Source organism: Jatropha curcas, chromosome 2 (genome assembly GCF_041381405.1).
Source record: "Jatropha curcas cultivar XTBG-Jc1 chromosome 2, XTBG_Jcur_1.0, whole genome shotgun sequence".
NCBI lineage: Eukaryota > Viridiplantae > Streptophyta > Magnoliopsida > Malpighiales > Euphorbiaceae > Jatropha > Jatropha curcas.
In genome coordinates this window covers 3188777-3203854 of record NC_143152.1, presented here as the reverse complement: position 1 = coordinate 3203854, position 15078 = coordinate 3188777, and the positions used below count along the sequence as shown (strand labels likewise).

At 33.9% G+C, this 15078-nt stretch overlaps 1 protein-coding gene across 1 annotated transcript; it reads left to right on the top strand.

Annotated features, from left to right (window-relative positions):
- Window positions 1–341: 341 nt before the first annotated feature.
- On the top strand, window positions 342–12213 carry LOC149498067 (uncharacterized). The gene is made up of 13 exons (XM_089718159.1): window positions 342–1697; window positions 6904–7020; window positions 7114–7310; window positions 7484–7694; window positions 7794–8031; window positions 8431–8581; window positions 8676–8976; window positions 9483–10256; window positions 10645–10850; window positions 10984–11194; window positions 11291–11528; window positions 11661–11811; window positions 11896–12213. Exons 1-13 carry the CDS (start codon window positions 1151–1153, stop codon window positions 12196–12198), a joined length of 3645 nt encoding a protein of 1214 aa, XP_089574285.1. The 5' UTR covers window positions 342–1150; the 3' UTR covers window positions 12199–12213.
- Window positions 12214–15078: the final 2865 nt, after the last annotated feature.

The window sequence follows — 15078 nt, the reverse complement described above, 5'->3', positions numbered from 1 at the left end:
TAAACCGAATTAGTTCAATTCGATTTTTTAAAGATTTTTTGGTGTTATATAATTAAAATTAAACTTAAAATAAAAAAGGTTTAAAATTTTTTATATATTAAAAATTGAAATTAAATCGGTTTAGATCAATTCGATTTCATCAATTTATTTTGAATTTTTTTTGTATAAAATTTATTTGTATTTTAATAATTCTTAACTTAAAGTTGTAGCATGTTTTCATGCTTTTGTGATTTTATATACATACAATGAAGCAAAAAACACCCAAACGTAGGCCCATATTGGCCCAATAAGGCCCAACTTCAATTTAGGCCTATATAGTGTCCATTTTTGATTCATATGAATTTACATTAAATCGGAAAAGGATTGGAGGCTAATGAATCAACTTCAAGCAGTGAGTGTTTATTCATTCATCCCTCTTTGGTATTTTCAATGATTATTGCTTTCTCCTAGTGTTTCTGCTGGATTTGATCACGGTATCAAAGCAAAGTTCGATTTTTTTTTTTGCATTCTAGACTGCTATTTTTCATCAATTCTTCATTCCGTTTTAAAGTCTCATTTGGAAGCAGTTCAAGGGCAATTTTTCAACGATGGAGACAAATTTGACAGGACATTTGAGTTCTGTAATCCATGAAATTGGGGACCCTAATGCCAGCCATTCTAGTGGAGATCCTTTTCATCTCCAAAATTCTAGTAGTTCCGGTATGGTTATGGTTTCCCCACCTTTAAGTGGGAGTAATTACAGAACATGGAATAGGGCTACGCGAATTGCGTTGCGTGCTAAATGCAAATTAGGGTTTGTGAATATAAAACTAAAATTCCAGAAAAGGATTCTGAGAATTTTGAATGATGGAACTACAAATTGTGGGATGAACTTGCTGAAAGGTTTGGTGAGAGCAATGGACCAATGGTTTCTCAAATTTAAAGAAGTATTGCAATTGCCTCGCAATTAGTATTGACTCTGATGGGGGAGAAATTAGATCAAGACTTTGAAGCTGGTTGTTGGTTTTCCCACCGCCACTGTTGACTTCGCATACAGTGCTTGAAGCAAGTCAGTCAAGTAAACTGTATTATTAATGAGGACTTATTCATCTCATCAATTTGGGACCTTGGTTTTCCACGTTCTGCAATATCCCATCTCACACGCTTAGGAATGCAATCTATAATCTGTATAGATTTTGTTTTCCATCTTCTTATAGGCATCAACCTTTATCTTGCCAATGGCGCTCTGTTGCATTGTTACAGCACAGGAAACTTCACAACCAACAGTACATATGCCAAAAACCGAGCTCTCATCCTCTCTTCTCTGGCTTCAAACATCACGGCAAATGGAGGTTTCTACACCACTGCAGTAGGCCAAGGAACAGACAAAATTTATGGTCTTGTGCTTTGCAGATTTGACTTCTTATCAGAAGCTTGTTCCAAATGCCTTAATGGTGCAATTGAAGATATAACTGCAAACTGTCCTAAACAGAAAGAAGCAGTTGCATGGAGAGGGGATTCTTGTAAAATACAGTATGGAAATCGATTGTTTTTCGGGCAGCTGGAGCTAGAACCTACGGCAGCTGCCTATAATTCTAACAACTTCCCATCTAATATTAATATGGAAGAGTTTGATCAGACTTGGAGTAGTTTTGTTAAAGTTACAGCTACAGCTCCATTGAAGAAATTGATGCAACAGTTGTTGATAGTTTTTGGAGGTATTTATTAAAGTCATTTAGATTTTGTTGTACTCAAGAAGTAGTTGAACTACCTTGCTTTTAGGTAGGTTTGGTGAACAACCTTCCTTGACTTATGGAAGGTTGGTGAACAAACTTTAGACTAGCTCTACTATAAATGTTTACATTATACTGTAATGGAAAATATAAGAAGTGAATATTTGTTTCTTCACACTTACAAAATCTGCAGCTTTTTTCATTTTCTGCAGAATTTCCTTCTCTTCCTTAATTTTCTGCTCTTCTAAACCAACAAGTGGTATCAGAGCAACCTTGATCTCAAAGGGCTGTGTGTTTGAGTGAAAGTCATAGAGAAAGCCACCAAATAAACCAGAATTTGTGAAGTTTTTCTGTTTATTTGCTTTTCTGCAAATGGCTTCCAGCAGCATGTCTCTTTCACTACCTCATTTTAATGGGGAAAACTATCATGTTTGGTCTGTGAAGATGAGAGCTTATTTCAAGGGGCTTGGATTATGGCAGTATGTGGAGGAAAACAGAGTACCTCCACCTCTTAATCAAAATCCAACCCTTCAGCAGATTAGACAACATGAAGAAGAGGTTGCTAAGGCTCCAAAAGCTCTGTCCTATATCCATGCAGCTGTTGCAGATCCTATCTTCACCAAGATTATGACATGTGAGACAGCACATGAAGCTTGGGAGAAGTTAAAAATTGAGTATCATGTATCTGAAAAAACTAGACAGATGCAGATATTCAATTTAAGAAAAGAATTTGAAATGTTGAAAATTGTAAACCAAATTCGATTGTTGGGAGAAGAGTTAGAAGAGAAGAGAATTATGGAGAAAGTTATGGTGACTCTCCCTGAAAAATTTGAAGCCAAGATTTCTTCTCTTGAAGAAACTTGGGACATGTCACAAATATCCTTAAATGTGCTTTCAAATGCTCTACAAGCTGTAGAACAAAGAAAAGCCTATAGGGAAGAAGAAACCATTGGAGAGAAGGCCCTTGTTGTGACTCATAAAACAAAAATGCAAGAAGGAGGTTCAAGAGGCCAGCAAACTGACAGAAAACCAAAAATGAAGAAGAATTTCAGAAAAAATTGGAGGAAGGACAGATTTCCACCTTGTCCACATTGCAAAAAAACAAACCACACTGAGAACTACTGCTGGTTTAGACCTGGAGCTCAATGTAAGGTTTGTAAGCAATTTGGTCACACCGAGAAAGTTTGTTCTACAAACCAGAATCAACAAACACAAGCCCATCATGCACAAGTCACCGAAAATTCTGAAAAGTATGAAGAACAATTATTTGCTGCAAATGAAATTGAAGAATGTGGTGTCTCAATTGAAGCTAAAAAAGCATGGCTTGTTGATAGTGGCTGCACTAACCACATGACACCAAACTTGGTGAATTTCGATAGCTTGGATACAAACTATTCTTCAAAAGTCAGACTTGGAGATGGTAGGCTTGTTGATGTCAAAGGCAAAGGAGATGTGATTGTACAAACTCCTTCAGGTACAAAGCTTGTTTCCGATGTTCTTTACGTACCGGAACTAAATCAAAGCTTGTTTTCGGTTGGTCAATTGCTGGATAAGAATTACAGTTTGCTATTTAAAGATAAAACTTGTGAAATAAGTGATCCTTCTGGCTTAAAGTTATTTGCTGTCAAAATGAAACGGATAAGCTTTCTTCTAAATTTAAGAGACTTCGAAGAAGAATCTTGCTTGAGTCATAAAGAAGAATCTGATTTGTGGCATAAGAGACTTGGTCACACCAATCTCAATTCATTAAAATTGCTGCAATCCAAGAAGTTAGTTGCTGATTTGCCATCTATAGTTGAAGAAGACAGCAGAATATGTGAAATATGTCAATTAGGCAAACTCAGCCAAACACCATTTCCATCTGATCAAGCATGGAGAGCTTCTATGAAACTTGAATTAATACACACTGATGTGTGTGGCCCTATGAGTGTCTCATCTTACAATGGCAGCAAGTATTTTCTATTGTTTATTGATGACTACACCAGATTTTGCTGGATATATTTCCTCCAATTCAAATCTGAAGTTTTCAAAATGTTCTTGAAGTTTAAATCAATGGTAGAGAATCAAGTTGGCTCCCCAATCAAGATTTTAAGATCTGATAATGGGGCTGAATTTACATCCAATCAATTCAAGCAATATTTGCAAGAAGCAGACATTCACCATCAATTAACAATAGCTTACACACCTCAACAAAATGGTGTAAGTGAAAGAAAGAATCGATCTGTGATGAATATGGCGAGATGTCTCTTGTTTGAGAAAAATCTACCCAAAGTTCTTTGGGCTGAAGCTGTAAACACTGCTGTATATCTTCAAAATCGGCTTCCAACCAAAGCTATTGATGGAAAAACTCCTTTCGAAAGCTGGTTTGGAGTTAAACCATCAGTAGGTCATCTCAAAATCTTTGGAAGCATATGTTTTTCATTTATTCCAAATGCAAAAAGAGGGAAATTGGATCAACGAGCTGAAAAGGGAATTTTAGTAGGCTACAGCAGTGAATCCAAAGCTTATAGAATTTTGAATCCTGTTACTAAACAGGTGTATGTCAGCAGGAGTGTCAAATTTGATGAGAAAGGTGAATGGGATTGGAGTAAAATGGAACCAGAAAATTCTAAATCAGTTCTTGATTTTCAGCAAGAGCAAGAACTTCCAGTTGACAATGAAGAAGAATCAGATGAAGATGATTATGCAATTAGAGGGACTAGATCCCTAGATGAAATTTACAGCAGATGTAATGTTGTCTCACTTGAACCAACTCAGGTGGATGAAGCCTTAAAATTGCCTGAGTGGAGAGCTGCCATGGAGGAGGAGTTGAAGATGATTATGAAAAACGAAACATGGATTTTAGTTCCTAGACCATTGAATAAGCATGTAATTGGAACTAAATGGGTATTCAAATTGAAATTAAATTCTGATGGCTCCATCAATAAGCACAAAGCAAGATATATTGTTAAAGGCTACGCTCAACAGCAAGGGGCTGATTTTACAGAAACCTTTGCACCAGTTGCAAGATTTGACACTATTAGATTGATTTTGGCACTAGCAGCAAGTGAAGGTTGGTAAGTCTTTCAATTGGATGTGAAATCAGCTTTCTTAAATGGTTCTTTGAAGGAAGAAGTGTATATTGAGCAGCCTCAAGGTTTTAATGATGGAAGCAATAGAGTGTGTTTGTTGAAGAAAGCACTCTATGGTTTAAAACAAGCCCCTAGGGCCTGGTATGCCAAGATTGATCATTACTTGCTGAATTTGGGTTTTAAGCGAAGCTTGAATGAGGCAACACTTTACGTAACTCAACAAGGAAGTGATGTGCTTATCGTTTCTGTGTATGTTGACGATCTACTTGTCACAGGCAACAATTTACAATTAATTCAAGAATTCAGATTGAAGATGCAGCAGGTTTTTGAGATGAATGATCTTGGCTTAATGTGCTATTTCCTTGGGATTGAAATTGCTCAAGATGAGCAAGGGATTTTTATTTCACAAAAGAAATTTGCTTGGGAGCTGCTTAAAAGGTTTGAACTTAGCAAATGCAAACCAGTGAGTACACCTACAGCCCATGGAATAAAATTGCAAAAGGATGATGGTTCTCACTCTATAGATGCTTCAACTTATAGGAGCATGGTTGGTTCTTTGCTGTATTTATCTGTAACAAGACCAGATATCATGTTTGCAACAAATTTACTGTCGAGATTCATGAATTCTCCAACTGAAAACCATCTTATAGCAGCCAAACGAGTTTTGAGATATGTGCAAGGGACTGCTGAATTTGGTTTGTTTTATAGAAGATTAAATGGTGTGAAGTTATTGGGGTTCTCAGACAGTGATTGGGCTGGGTCATTGGATGATATGAAGAGCACTACTGGTTTTTGTTTTTCACTTGGTTCTGCTGTCATTTGCTGGGGAACAAGAAAGCAAGCTTCAGTCGCTCAATCAACTGCAGAGGCAGAGTATGTTGCAGCATCTGCTGCTGTAAATCAAGCTATTTGGTTGAGAAAGGTGTTGGTGGATCTGAATTTTCAGCAAGAAAATCCAACTAAAATACTTTGTGACAATAAATCAGCTGTTGCTATGGTTAAGAATCCAATTTTCCATGGAAAAACCAAGCATATAAAAATCAAGTACCATGCAATTCGTGAAGCTGAAAAGGAAAATGAAATTCAGATTGTTCATTGCAGTTCTGAAGACCAAACAGCAGATATTTTCACCAAGGCATTGCAAAAACCAAGATTTGAATTTCTTAGGAATAGACTTGGTGTTTGTCTCAACTCTTGCATCAAGGAGGAGTGTTAAAGTTACAGCTACATCTCCATTGAAGAAATTGATGCAAGTGTTGTTGATAGTTTTTGGAGGTATTTGTTAAAGTCATTTAGATTTTGTTGTAGTCAAGAAGTAGTTGAACTACCTTGCTTTTAGGTAGGTTTGGTGAACAACCTTCCTTGACTTATGGAAGGTTGGTGAACAAACTTTAGACTAGCTCTACTATAAATGTTTACATTATGCTGTAATGGAAAATATAAGAAGTGAATATTTATTTCTTCACACTTACAAAATCTGCAGCTTTTTTCATTTTCTGCAGAATTTCCTTCTCTTCCTTAATTTTCTGCTCTTCTAAACCAACAAGTTTGATGAACCGCCTAGCAGAAGTAGCTTCTATGGGCACTTCTAAGGTTAAGTATGCAGCAGGAGAAGCAGACTTAAGACCCTCCCGAAGAATATATGCAGTAATGCTGTGTACTCCTGATTTAACCAAGAGCAATTGCAGCTATTGTCTACGACAGGCAACAGGTTATTATCTTGACTGTTGCCATGGGAAGCTAGGTGGTTATGTAACAAAGCCTAGCTGTACATTCCGGTGGGAATCATATCCATTCAATAATTCTATTGCTAAAGCTTCAGCACCATCTCCTTCACCTATACTTATTAATATAAGAAGGAAAGGTAGCTATGCTTTAGAATTTAATTTATTTATTAATTCACTCAGTTTGTGTTAAGCATATTTGATTTTTTATTATTTTTTTACATTTCTGGTCTGGGCAGATTGTGGAGTGTACATATATGAATTTAAGGCTGGAAGGGCAAAAAATTGAAATCTTTTTTTTTCCTATGGAAATCTGAACAGTTACAAATTCAGTTTTTAGATTTCTAGGCAGTCGAGTTGCATTTTAATGCCTGAAATATTGGGTTTGAGAAGCAGGGGCGAGAAATAAAGCAACATGGGTCAAAGTCGGCTCAAGTCTATCTATAATTTTTGGGATATTGCTGTTCAGTTGCTGTGTTTATACAATATGGAGGAGGAAGAATATAAAAGAAGGTATTTATGTGATTAATGCTATTACAACAAATCAATCAACTGTATACTTTCTCTAACATCAAATGAAAAATTAATGTACTTCCGAGGAGAAAGAAAATAGCCAAGAGGTTCAATTCCTTGACCTTGCAAGAGTAACTGTTGGAGATGATCCGAGCAAAAATATTCAAGGACAGAAGCCAGTGAATTCCCGGGATTCCCTTTTGATCCGCTTAGATATCTTGTATAAAGCTACTCAGCATTTTTCTGAAGAAAATAAACTTGGACAAGGCGGGTTTGGTCCAGTCTACAAGGTAATCAATCATTCAAGCACCTAGCTAGCAATCACTGGCAGTGTTCTGTATACATCCAAGTGCTTGTTATCTACACCAATTGGAATTCCTATATATATCTATCTATTCATCTATATATATGTGTGTGTGTGTATGTGTGTGTGTGTGTGTATTGATAATAGAGATGCTTCCAGGGTATGTTAGAGGATGGCAAAGAAATTGCGGTAAAAAGGCTATCAAGAGCCTCTGGTCAAGGACTGCAGGAATTCATGAATGAAGTCATTTTAATTGCTAGATTGCAACACAGAAATCTTGTCAGACTCTTGGGATGCTGCCTGGAGAAAAATGAGAAGTTACTTGTCTACGAGTATATGCCCAACAAAAGTCTTGATTTCTTTCTTTTTGGTTAGACTCTTAGACTTGAAAAGAATCAAAACTACCTAGGTGGCTAGGTGGGGAGTCATAGAATAGGAGTAATTTGAATGTCATTTTGATCTTTCTCAGGTTCGAAGATGGATTTGCAACTTGATTGGCCAAGACGTCTTAGCATTATTAATGGAGTTGCCCGAGGTGTCTTGTATCTACATGAAGATTCTCGACTCAGAATTATTCACAGAGACCTCAAAACTAGGAATATTTTGCTCGACTACGACATGAATCCAAAGATATCAGACTTTGGATTGGCAAGGATTTTTGGTGAAAGTCAAACTGAGGCTAACACAAATAGAGTTGTAGGAACATAGTAAGTATGATTATCTGGCTGACACGCACCATTCATTAAATAAATTCTACATAAGTGCATTATACTAGATGTATGCATCCTTCTGTCCTATGCAATGGCAACTCTCTTAGAACTTTCTTTTAGGTCCACCAAATGATACCATAAACTTTTCTTCTTTACATTTCTCCTCTTCTTAAAGAACTAAAAGAGGTTTGGATCAGGTTTCACCTGTGCACAAATGTCTGTCAACAATCCAGCGTTGTTGAATATATGCGTGAAGAAAACTTAAAATGGGGTTATCCAAAACTTTTTGAGTCATAATGCAAGTCACTCTATTAAACTGAAAGGCATACTATTGCAGAGTCAGTAAGTAGAGAACTTCAGAATTGACCTCTAAACTTACACATTTGGAATGTACAGTGGATACATGGCGCCAGAGTATGCAATGGAAGGATTATTTTCTGTTAAATCTGATGTTTTCAGTTTTGGAGTCATCCTGCTAGAGATAATCAGTGGGAAAAAGAATAATCGTTTTCACATTTCTGAAGAGGGTGAAAGCCTCCTAACTTTTGTATGTATTTCGCGGTCATAGTTCATAGTTTTCAAACAGAAAACTCTAGCAAAGAATAGTCCAACTCTAATTCTGTCTTGGTGTATCATTTCAGGCGTGGAAGCAGTGGTCTAAAAATGAAGGGTTGGAGTTGATGGACCCATTCCTTATGGAGTCAAGTGTGGCGGAGGAGGTGCTGAAATGCATCCAAATTGGATTATTGTGCGTGCAAGAGGACCCAACAGACAGACCTACAATGTCATCTGTAGTTGTTATGTTGACAAGTGATGCAATGACGCTTCCTCTACCCACACAACCTGCATTTTCTGTAGGTCGAGTAGTTGCAAAATCAACTCCTCCTAATCAGAAATCAGCTTCTGTAAACCAAGTGTCTATTTCTCATTTGTCACCACGTTGATGGCAATTCTAGTGTAATTCGTTATGGTTCTTAGTAAGAAGTTAATAGTTATAATGAATTAGTGAGTATAATTTCTCAATTTCTGTTATTAAAAATTGGCTGGTCTCTTGCTCAAAACTCAAACAAATGGAATGATCTTAGCCATGGATGGGTCACTTTCAAACAATCTTATGAATAATTACTCAGTTTCTAATTAATCAACCCATTTTGTTCCGCTGTAGCCCGATACTTACCATGGCTGCAATGCAACAAAAAAGAAAGACAAATGTAAAAAATTGGAGAGACCGCCGTCCTTCACAAATTTCGAAATATATCTAAAAAACATTTAACAATTATACGTTTGAATTGGTAACTTTTTTTTTTTTTTTAAATTGGCTTTGCGTATACCGCTTCAAGCAATGAGCATTTATTGATCTTAATTTGTTTTCACATTCTGAAATATAATCATCCAATCCATGAGGTACAGTATAGGTTTTGTTCATATTATTTTCCATCTTCTTATAGGCTTCAACAACCTTGCCAATGCTCTGTTGAAATGTTACGACACAGGACACTTCACAACCAACAGTACATATGCCAAGAACAGAGCTCTCATCCTCTCTTCTCTAGCTTCAAACCTCACGGCAAATAGAGGTTTCTTCTACACAACTACCGTAGGCCAAGGCACAGACAAAATTTATGGTCAGGTTCTTTGCAGAGTTGACTCTTCATCAGAAGCTTGTTCCAAATGTGTCAATGTTGCAATTCAAGCAATAACTATATACTGTCCTAACCAAACAGAAGCAATCTTTTGGGCTGGGGATCCTTGCAAAATTCATTACGGAAATCGCTCATTTTTTGGACAGTTGGACATAAACGCCATCGATTATGACTTTGTTCCCGGTCCCGGTATTAACCTCATAGCTAACATTACTATGGAACAGTTTGATCAAATTTGGGGTGTATTGATGGAGGACTTGGCAACAGGAACTTCTGAGTCTATGGTTAAGTTTGGGACGGAAGAAGCGTCCATCGGACCATCTCAAAGAATATATGCACTAATGCAGTGTACTCCTGATATATCCAACAGCGATTGCAGCTACTGTCTACGAGTAGCAAGAAATTATTATTTCTCCTGTTGCCGTCGGATGCAAGGAGGTTATGTAATGTATCCTAGCTGTTTTATCCGATGGGATTTATATCCATTCTATGACTCTACTGCTAAATCTCCAATAGCACCATCTTCTCCACCTCCACTTAATATTTCTCCTCCCTTCATCAATGATATAGGAAAGAAAGGTAGCTAGGCTTTGGACTTTCAATTCTTTATTACTTCAATTTCGGTTTCTGTTAAGCATATCTATCTGATTTCTTAGTCTTTCTTTTGAATTTCTAGAGAAATATGAAAATTACAAATTCAGTTTTTAGATTTGCGAGTTGGGTTTTAATGCCTGAAATATTGTGGGTTTGAAGCGGAAGAGAAAAATAAAGCAACATGGGTCAAAGTCGGCTCAAGTCTATCTGCAATTTTTGGGATATTGCTGTTCAGTTGTTGTGCTTATACGTTATGGAGAAGGAAGAATACAAAAGAAGGTATTTATATGATGATTACTACTATTACAACAAATTAACCAATCAATTACATTGCTTATTTCTTTAATATCAATTGAAAATTAATTTACTTTAGATGAGAAAGAAAATAGTCAAGAGGTTCAATTACTTGACTTTGCAAGAGTAAATATTGGAGATGATCCGAGCAAAAATATTCATGGACAGAAACCAGTGAATTCCCGGGATTCCCTTTTGATCCCCTTAGGTGTCCTGCACATAGCTACTGAGCATTTTTCTGAAAAAAATAAACTTGGACAAGGCGGATTTGGTCCTGTCTACAAGGTAACCAATTATTCTAGCACACTGACCTTTCTATCTATCAATAACTGGAGGTGTTCTGTTAAACTCCAAGTGCTTGGTATCTACACCCATTGGAATTTCTTTGTATATTGCATAATTTGATAGATGCTTCCAGGGTACGGTAGAAGATGGCAAAGAAATTGCTGTAAAAAGGCTCTCAAGAGCCTCTAGTCAAGGACTGCAGGAATTCATGAATGAAGTCGTTTTAATTGCAAGATTGCAACACAGAAATCTTGTCAGACTCTTGGGATGCTGCCTGGAGAAAAATGAGAAGTTACTTGTCTACGAGTACATGCCCAACAAAAGTCTTGATTTTTTTCTCTTTGGTTAGACTCTCAGACTTGAAAAGAATAAAAAACTACCAAAGTGGGAAGGCGGAAAACATGACTAATTAATTTGAATTTCATTTTGATCTTTTACAGATACAAAGATGGATGTGCAACTTGATTGGCAAAGACGTCTTAGCATTATTAATGGAGTTGCCCGAGGTCTCTTGTACCTACACGAAGATTCTCGACTCAGAATTATTCACAGGGACCTCAAAACGAGCAATATTTTGCTCGACTACGACATGAATCCAAAGATATCAGACTTTGGATTGGCAAGGATTTTTGGTGAAAGTCAAAGTGAGGTTAATACAAATAGAGTCGTAGGAACATAGTACGTATATGATCACTCTTAAATCTCAATGTGAATCACTCTATAAACTATTGCAGAGTCAGTAAAGTTGAGAACTAGCAGGGAATTAACATCTAATCATATTTCGTTTTCTCAAACATTTGGAATATATAGCGGATACATGGCGCCAGAATATGCAATGGAAGGACTATTTTCTGTTAAATCTGATGTTTTCAGTTTCGGAGTCATCCTGCTAGAGATAATCAGTGGGAAAAAGAATAATCGCTTTCACGTTTCTGAAGAGGGCGAAAGCCTCCTAACTTTTGTATGTATAGTTATTAGTTTTTCAAACAGAAAATTCTAGCAAAGAATAGTCTAATTCTAACTCTGACTTGGTATATCATTTCAGGCGTGGAAGCTGTGGTCTAAAAATGAAGGGTTGGAGTTGATGGACCCTTTGGCTATGGAGTCAAGTGCGGCGGAGGAGGTGTTGAAATGCATACACATAGGATTATTGTGCGTGCAAGAGGACCCAGCAGACAGACCAACAATGTCTTCTGTAGTTGTTATGTTGGCAAGTGATGCAATAACGCTTCCTCTACCCACAGAACCTGCATTTTCTGTAGGTCGAGTAGTTGCAAAATCAACTCCCTTTGATCAGAAATCACCTTCTGCAAACCAAACATCTATTTCTCTTTTGTCACCACGTTGATGGTGCATGTGATTATTTTGTATTTTTCTATCAAAATGCATTATAATCAAGTCAAATAAAATGAACTAAACTTACAAAGTCTATTTAAAAAAAAAAAAAAAAAGAGAATAGAGATTTAGAAATTATCTAAAAAACATTTTAACAATATGTTAATTGATTGGATGTAATTCTTTCTATAGTCAGAGATTGTAACGGAGAGCCATTACTATTTTTAAAAAAGAATTGATTATTTCAAACTGAGGGAATTGCATATATATATATATATATATATATATATATATATATACATTTGATGGGAACTTATTAACTACTTTAGATATTTGGTTTTCATTTTTCTGATATAAAATTCTAAATTATGTTTATAATTTTGGCAGTTGAACCACTCAAATTGATCAAGTCAGGAAATGACTAAAATAAAGGGTAATTAGAAATTTAATTTCCTTAATTTCTTCGCATTTTCCACTAAAAGAAAAAGCATAATAGTCTCTCTATGTTCTTGTTTGTTAGAAGAACAATTTATTATTTTGAAAATTGTGAACATTGTAATTTTGAAAATAATAATTTTTGTATTTTTGACTGTTCAATTAAATACCTTCAATTATCCAATTAATTATTTAATCGATCTAATTTTATAAAATAAAATATTAAATATAAAAATATTATAAATTGAAATATTTGATAGGTACAATTTTATAAATTGAAGTATTAAATTGATCAACATAAAAAATTTAGAATATCACAAAATTTTTAGATAGAGTACGTGAATAAATTTATGTAGTTAACCAATATAAAATGTGAATTTTATACCCATCTTTATTTAATTCTTTGTTAAAAATGTTTTGCATATATAGTAATTTTTAACTAGTTTTTTTTCACTTTTTAGATATATTGCTTTTTTTGGTAGAAAAATTGGTCTAATTAAATTAAATTTTCATATTAAATTACTAAAAGAATTATAAAAATTAAAAGATGATTGGTTTTTTTTTTTACCTATATTCGACTTTCTCGTTGTAAGAAAATAAATTTATTTGGGTTAGTGGAATATTATGTTTATTAGCAAAAGTGTATTAGATGTAACAATGGTCATATTTCTCATATTGGAATTTACTTTTTGAACATTGTGATTACAAGGACTTATTTAATTTTATTTTTAATTTAAATCATATTACAATTATTCAACTAATTATAAAAATTATTATACGTTATAATTACATATATTTTTTAAAAATAGTGAATAATATATGAAAATACTATATTTAATATAGAAAAGGTGTAAATAAATTAATATAAATGATAAATCAAGAATTTTTTTTCATTTTTATTATTAATAATAATTTATTTTTTTAATGACATTTAAAAAAGAAAATAACTTTTAATGGTAGGCCTCAACATCTTTTTCAATCGAGTGACATTTCATACTTGCTGATTTTGACATATTCCAAAAAAAAAAAAAATATATATTGAAACTAATCACTAAAAAAGAGTATAAGATCTTGAGAAGAAAATAATCCCACATGGCAAGATCATGACAAAAAGGTGTTTAGATTGCTATTACAGCATGATAACATTTCAACTACAAAATCTACATATTGTGGGAAGAGCCCAAAAATTCCTAGAATTTATAATGGTAGGCAGTTTCCTTTTATCTTTCTTTCCATTTGTGCAAAAAAAAAAAAAAAAAAAAAAAAAAGAAGAAGGAATAATTAATGTTTTTGTTTTTAATTATTTATTATCATAATGGAACACAATTAATTATTTAAATTCAATAGAAATTTAAAGACTGATTAATTAATTAATTAATACTTTTTTTTATTAATTTTTGCTTGACATATGAAAATCCTAAGAAAAGATGAAATATTGTTCTTCAATGCTCTAATCATTATAATGAATTATGTTTTTATTAAAAAAAAAGAATTATGTTTAATTTATTACTGTTATCTAATTTCTAAAAAAACTTAAAATATTTTAATTAATTTACAATTGACAACGATCATTAACTTTCTAATTTTTTTAAGCAGAATCATCAATTTCTTAATTGAATTGAATTGTAATATAATTTAAATTCGAATTTAAAATGAAATTAAATAATTTATTTTTGTTGTGCTGATATAGCTTTTATAAAAGAAGTTTTAAAGTTTTAACTTTTACATAATATAATATAATAGATATGACTAAAGTGTATCAAGAAATTGTTAATTATTATTATTTTTGTTTGATAAAGGAATTTTTAATTAATTAATTAATTAATTAAAACCCTATTAAGTAATAAGTAACAACCTTTTATGCAAGATGATGAAGATGGACGATCATACACCTCATCTTACTATGACATTTAACTACTATGTTAACCGTGTATATATATAATATAATATTATTAATAATTAAATAAATCGTTAAATATATAACTCCCACATTGCCCTTTTGAAATAACATGTAACTGCCACCGCCATGACTGCCCACGACGGTCCACTATTTTATAGATTGAGTAATTAATATCACAATACAGAAATTGATGTTGCTAATAATTATATTTAGAAAAATAATTAATTATTAACTTAATGCAACACTTAATTCTTAAGAAAAGGCTTAAGCTTTTTTCCTTTAATTATTTTTATCTCAATCTCTTATTTTTCTTAATCTCTCATTATCAAGTGCTAAGAATGTAGACAAAGAAGAAGCATAAGTTCTAATTTTGACAAACACATTTTGCTATGTAATGAGATAAGAATATGGACCCCAGTACTCAACTTTGAAGATTTGGGTCACTCTTTTTTATTTCCCTATTCAATCACCTTTTCTTGGACTCACTCACATCTAAAATTCAACTATATATTGTCGAATAATTAAATTCTCATTTTTGAGCTCTTACATTTCTCTCTC

Excerpts from the sequence above, each read along its gene's own strand:
- LOC149498067 (XM_089718159.1), top strand. The coding sequence starts at position 1,151 with ATGCAATCTATAATCTGTATAGATTTTGTTTTCCATCTTCTTATAGGC. Across the intron at positions 1,698-6,903 it reads GTTGTTGATAGTTTTTGGAG|GGGCGAGAAATAAAGCAACA; the intron begins GTATTTATTAAA and ends TTTGAGAAGCAG. Across the intron at positions 8,977-9,482 it reads TTCTCATTTGTCACCACGTT|GCTTCAACAACCTTGCCAAT; the intron begins GATGGCAATTCT and ends ATCTTCTTATAG.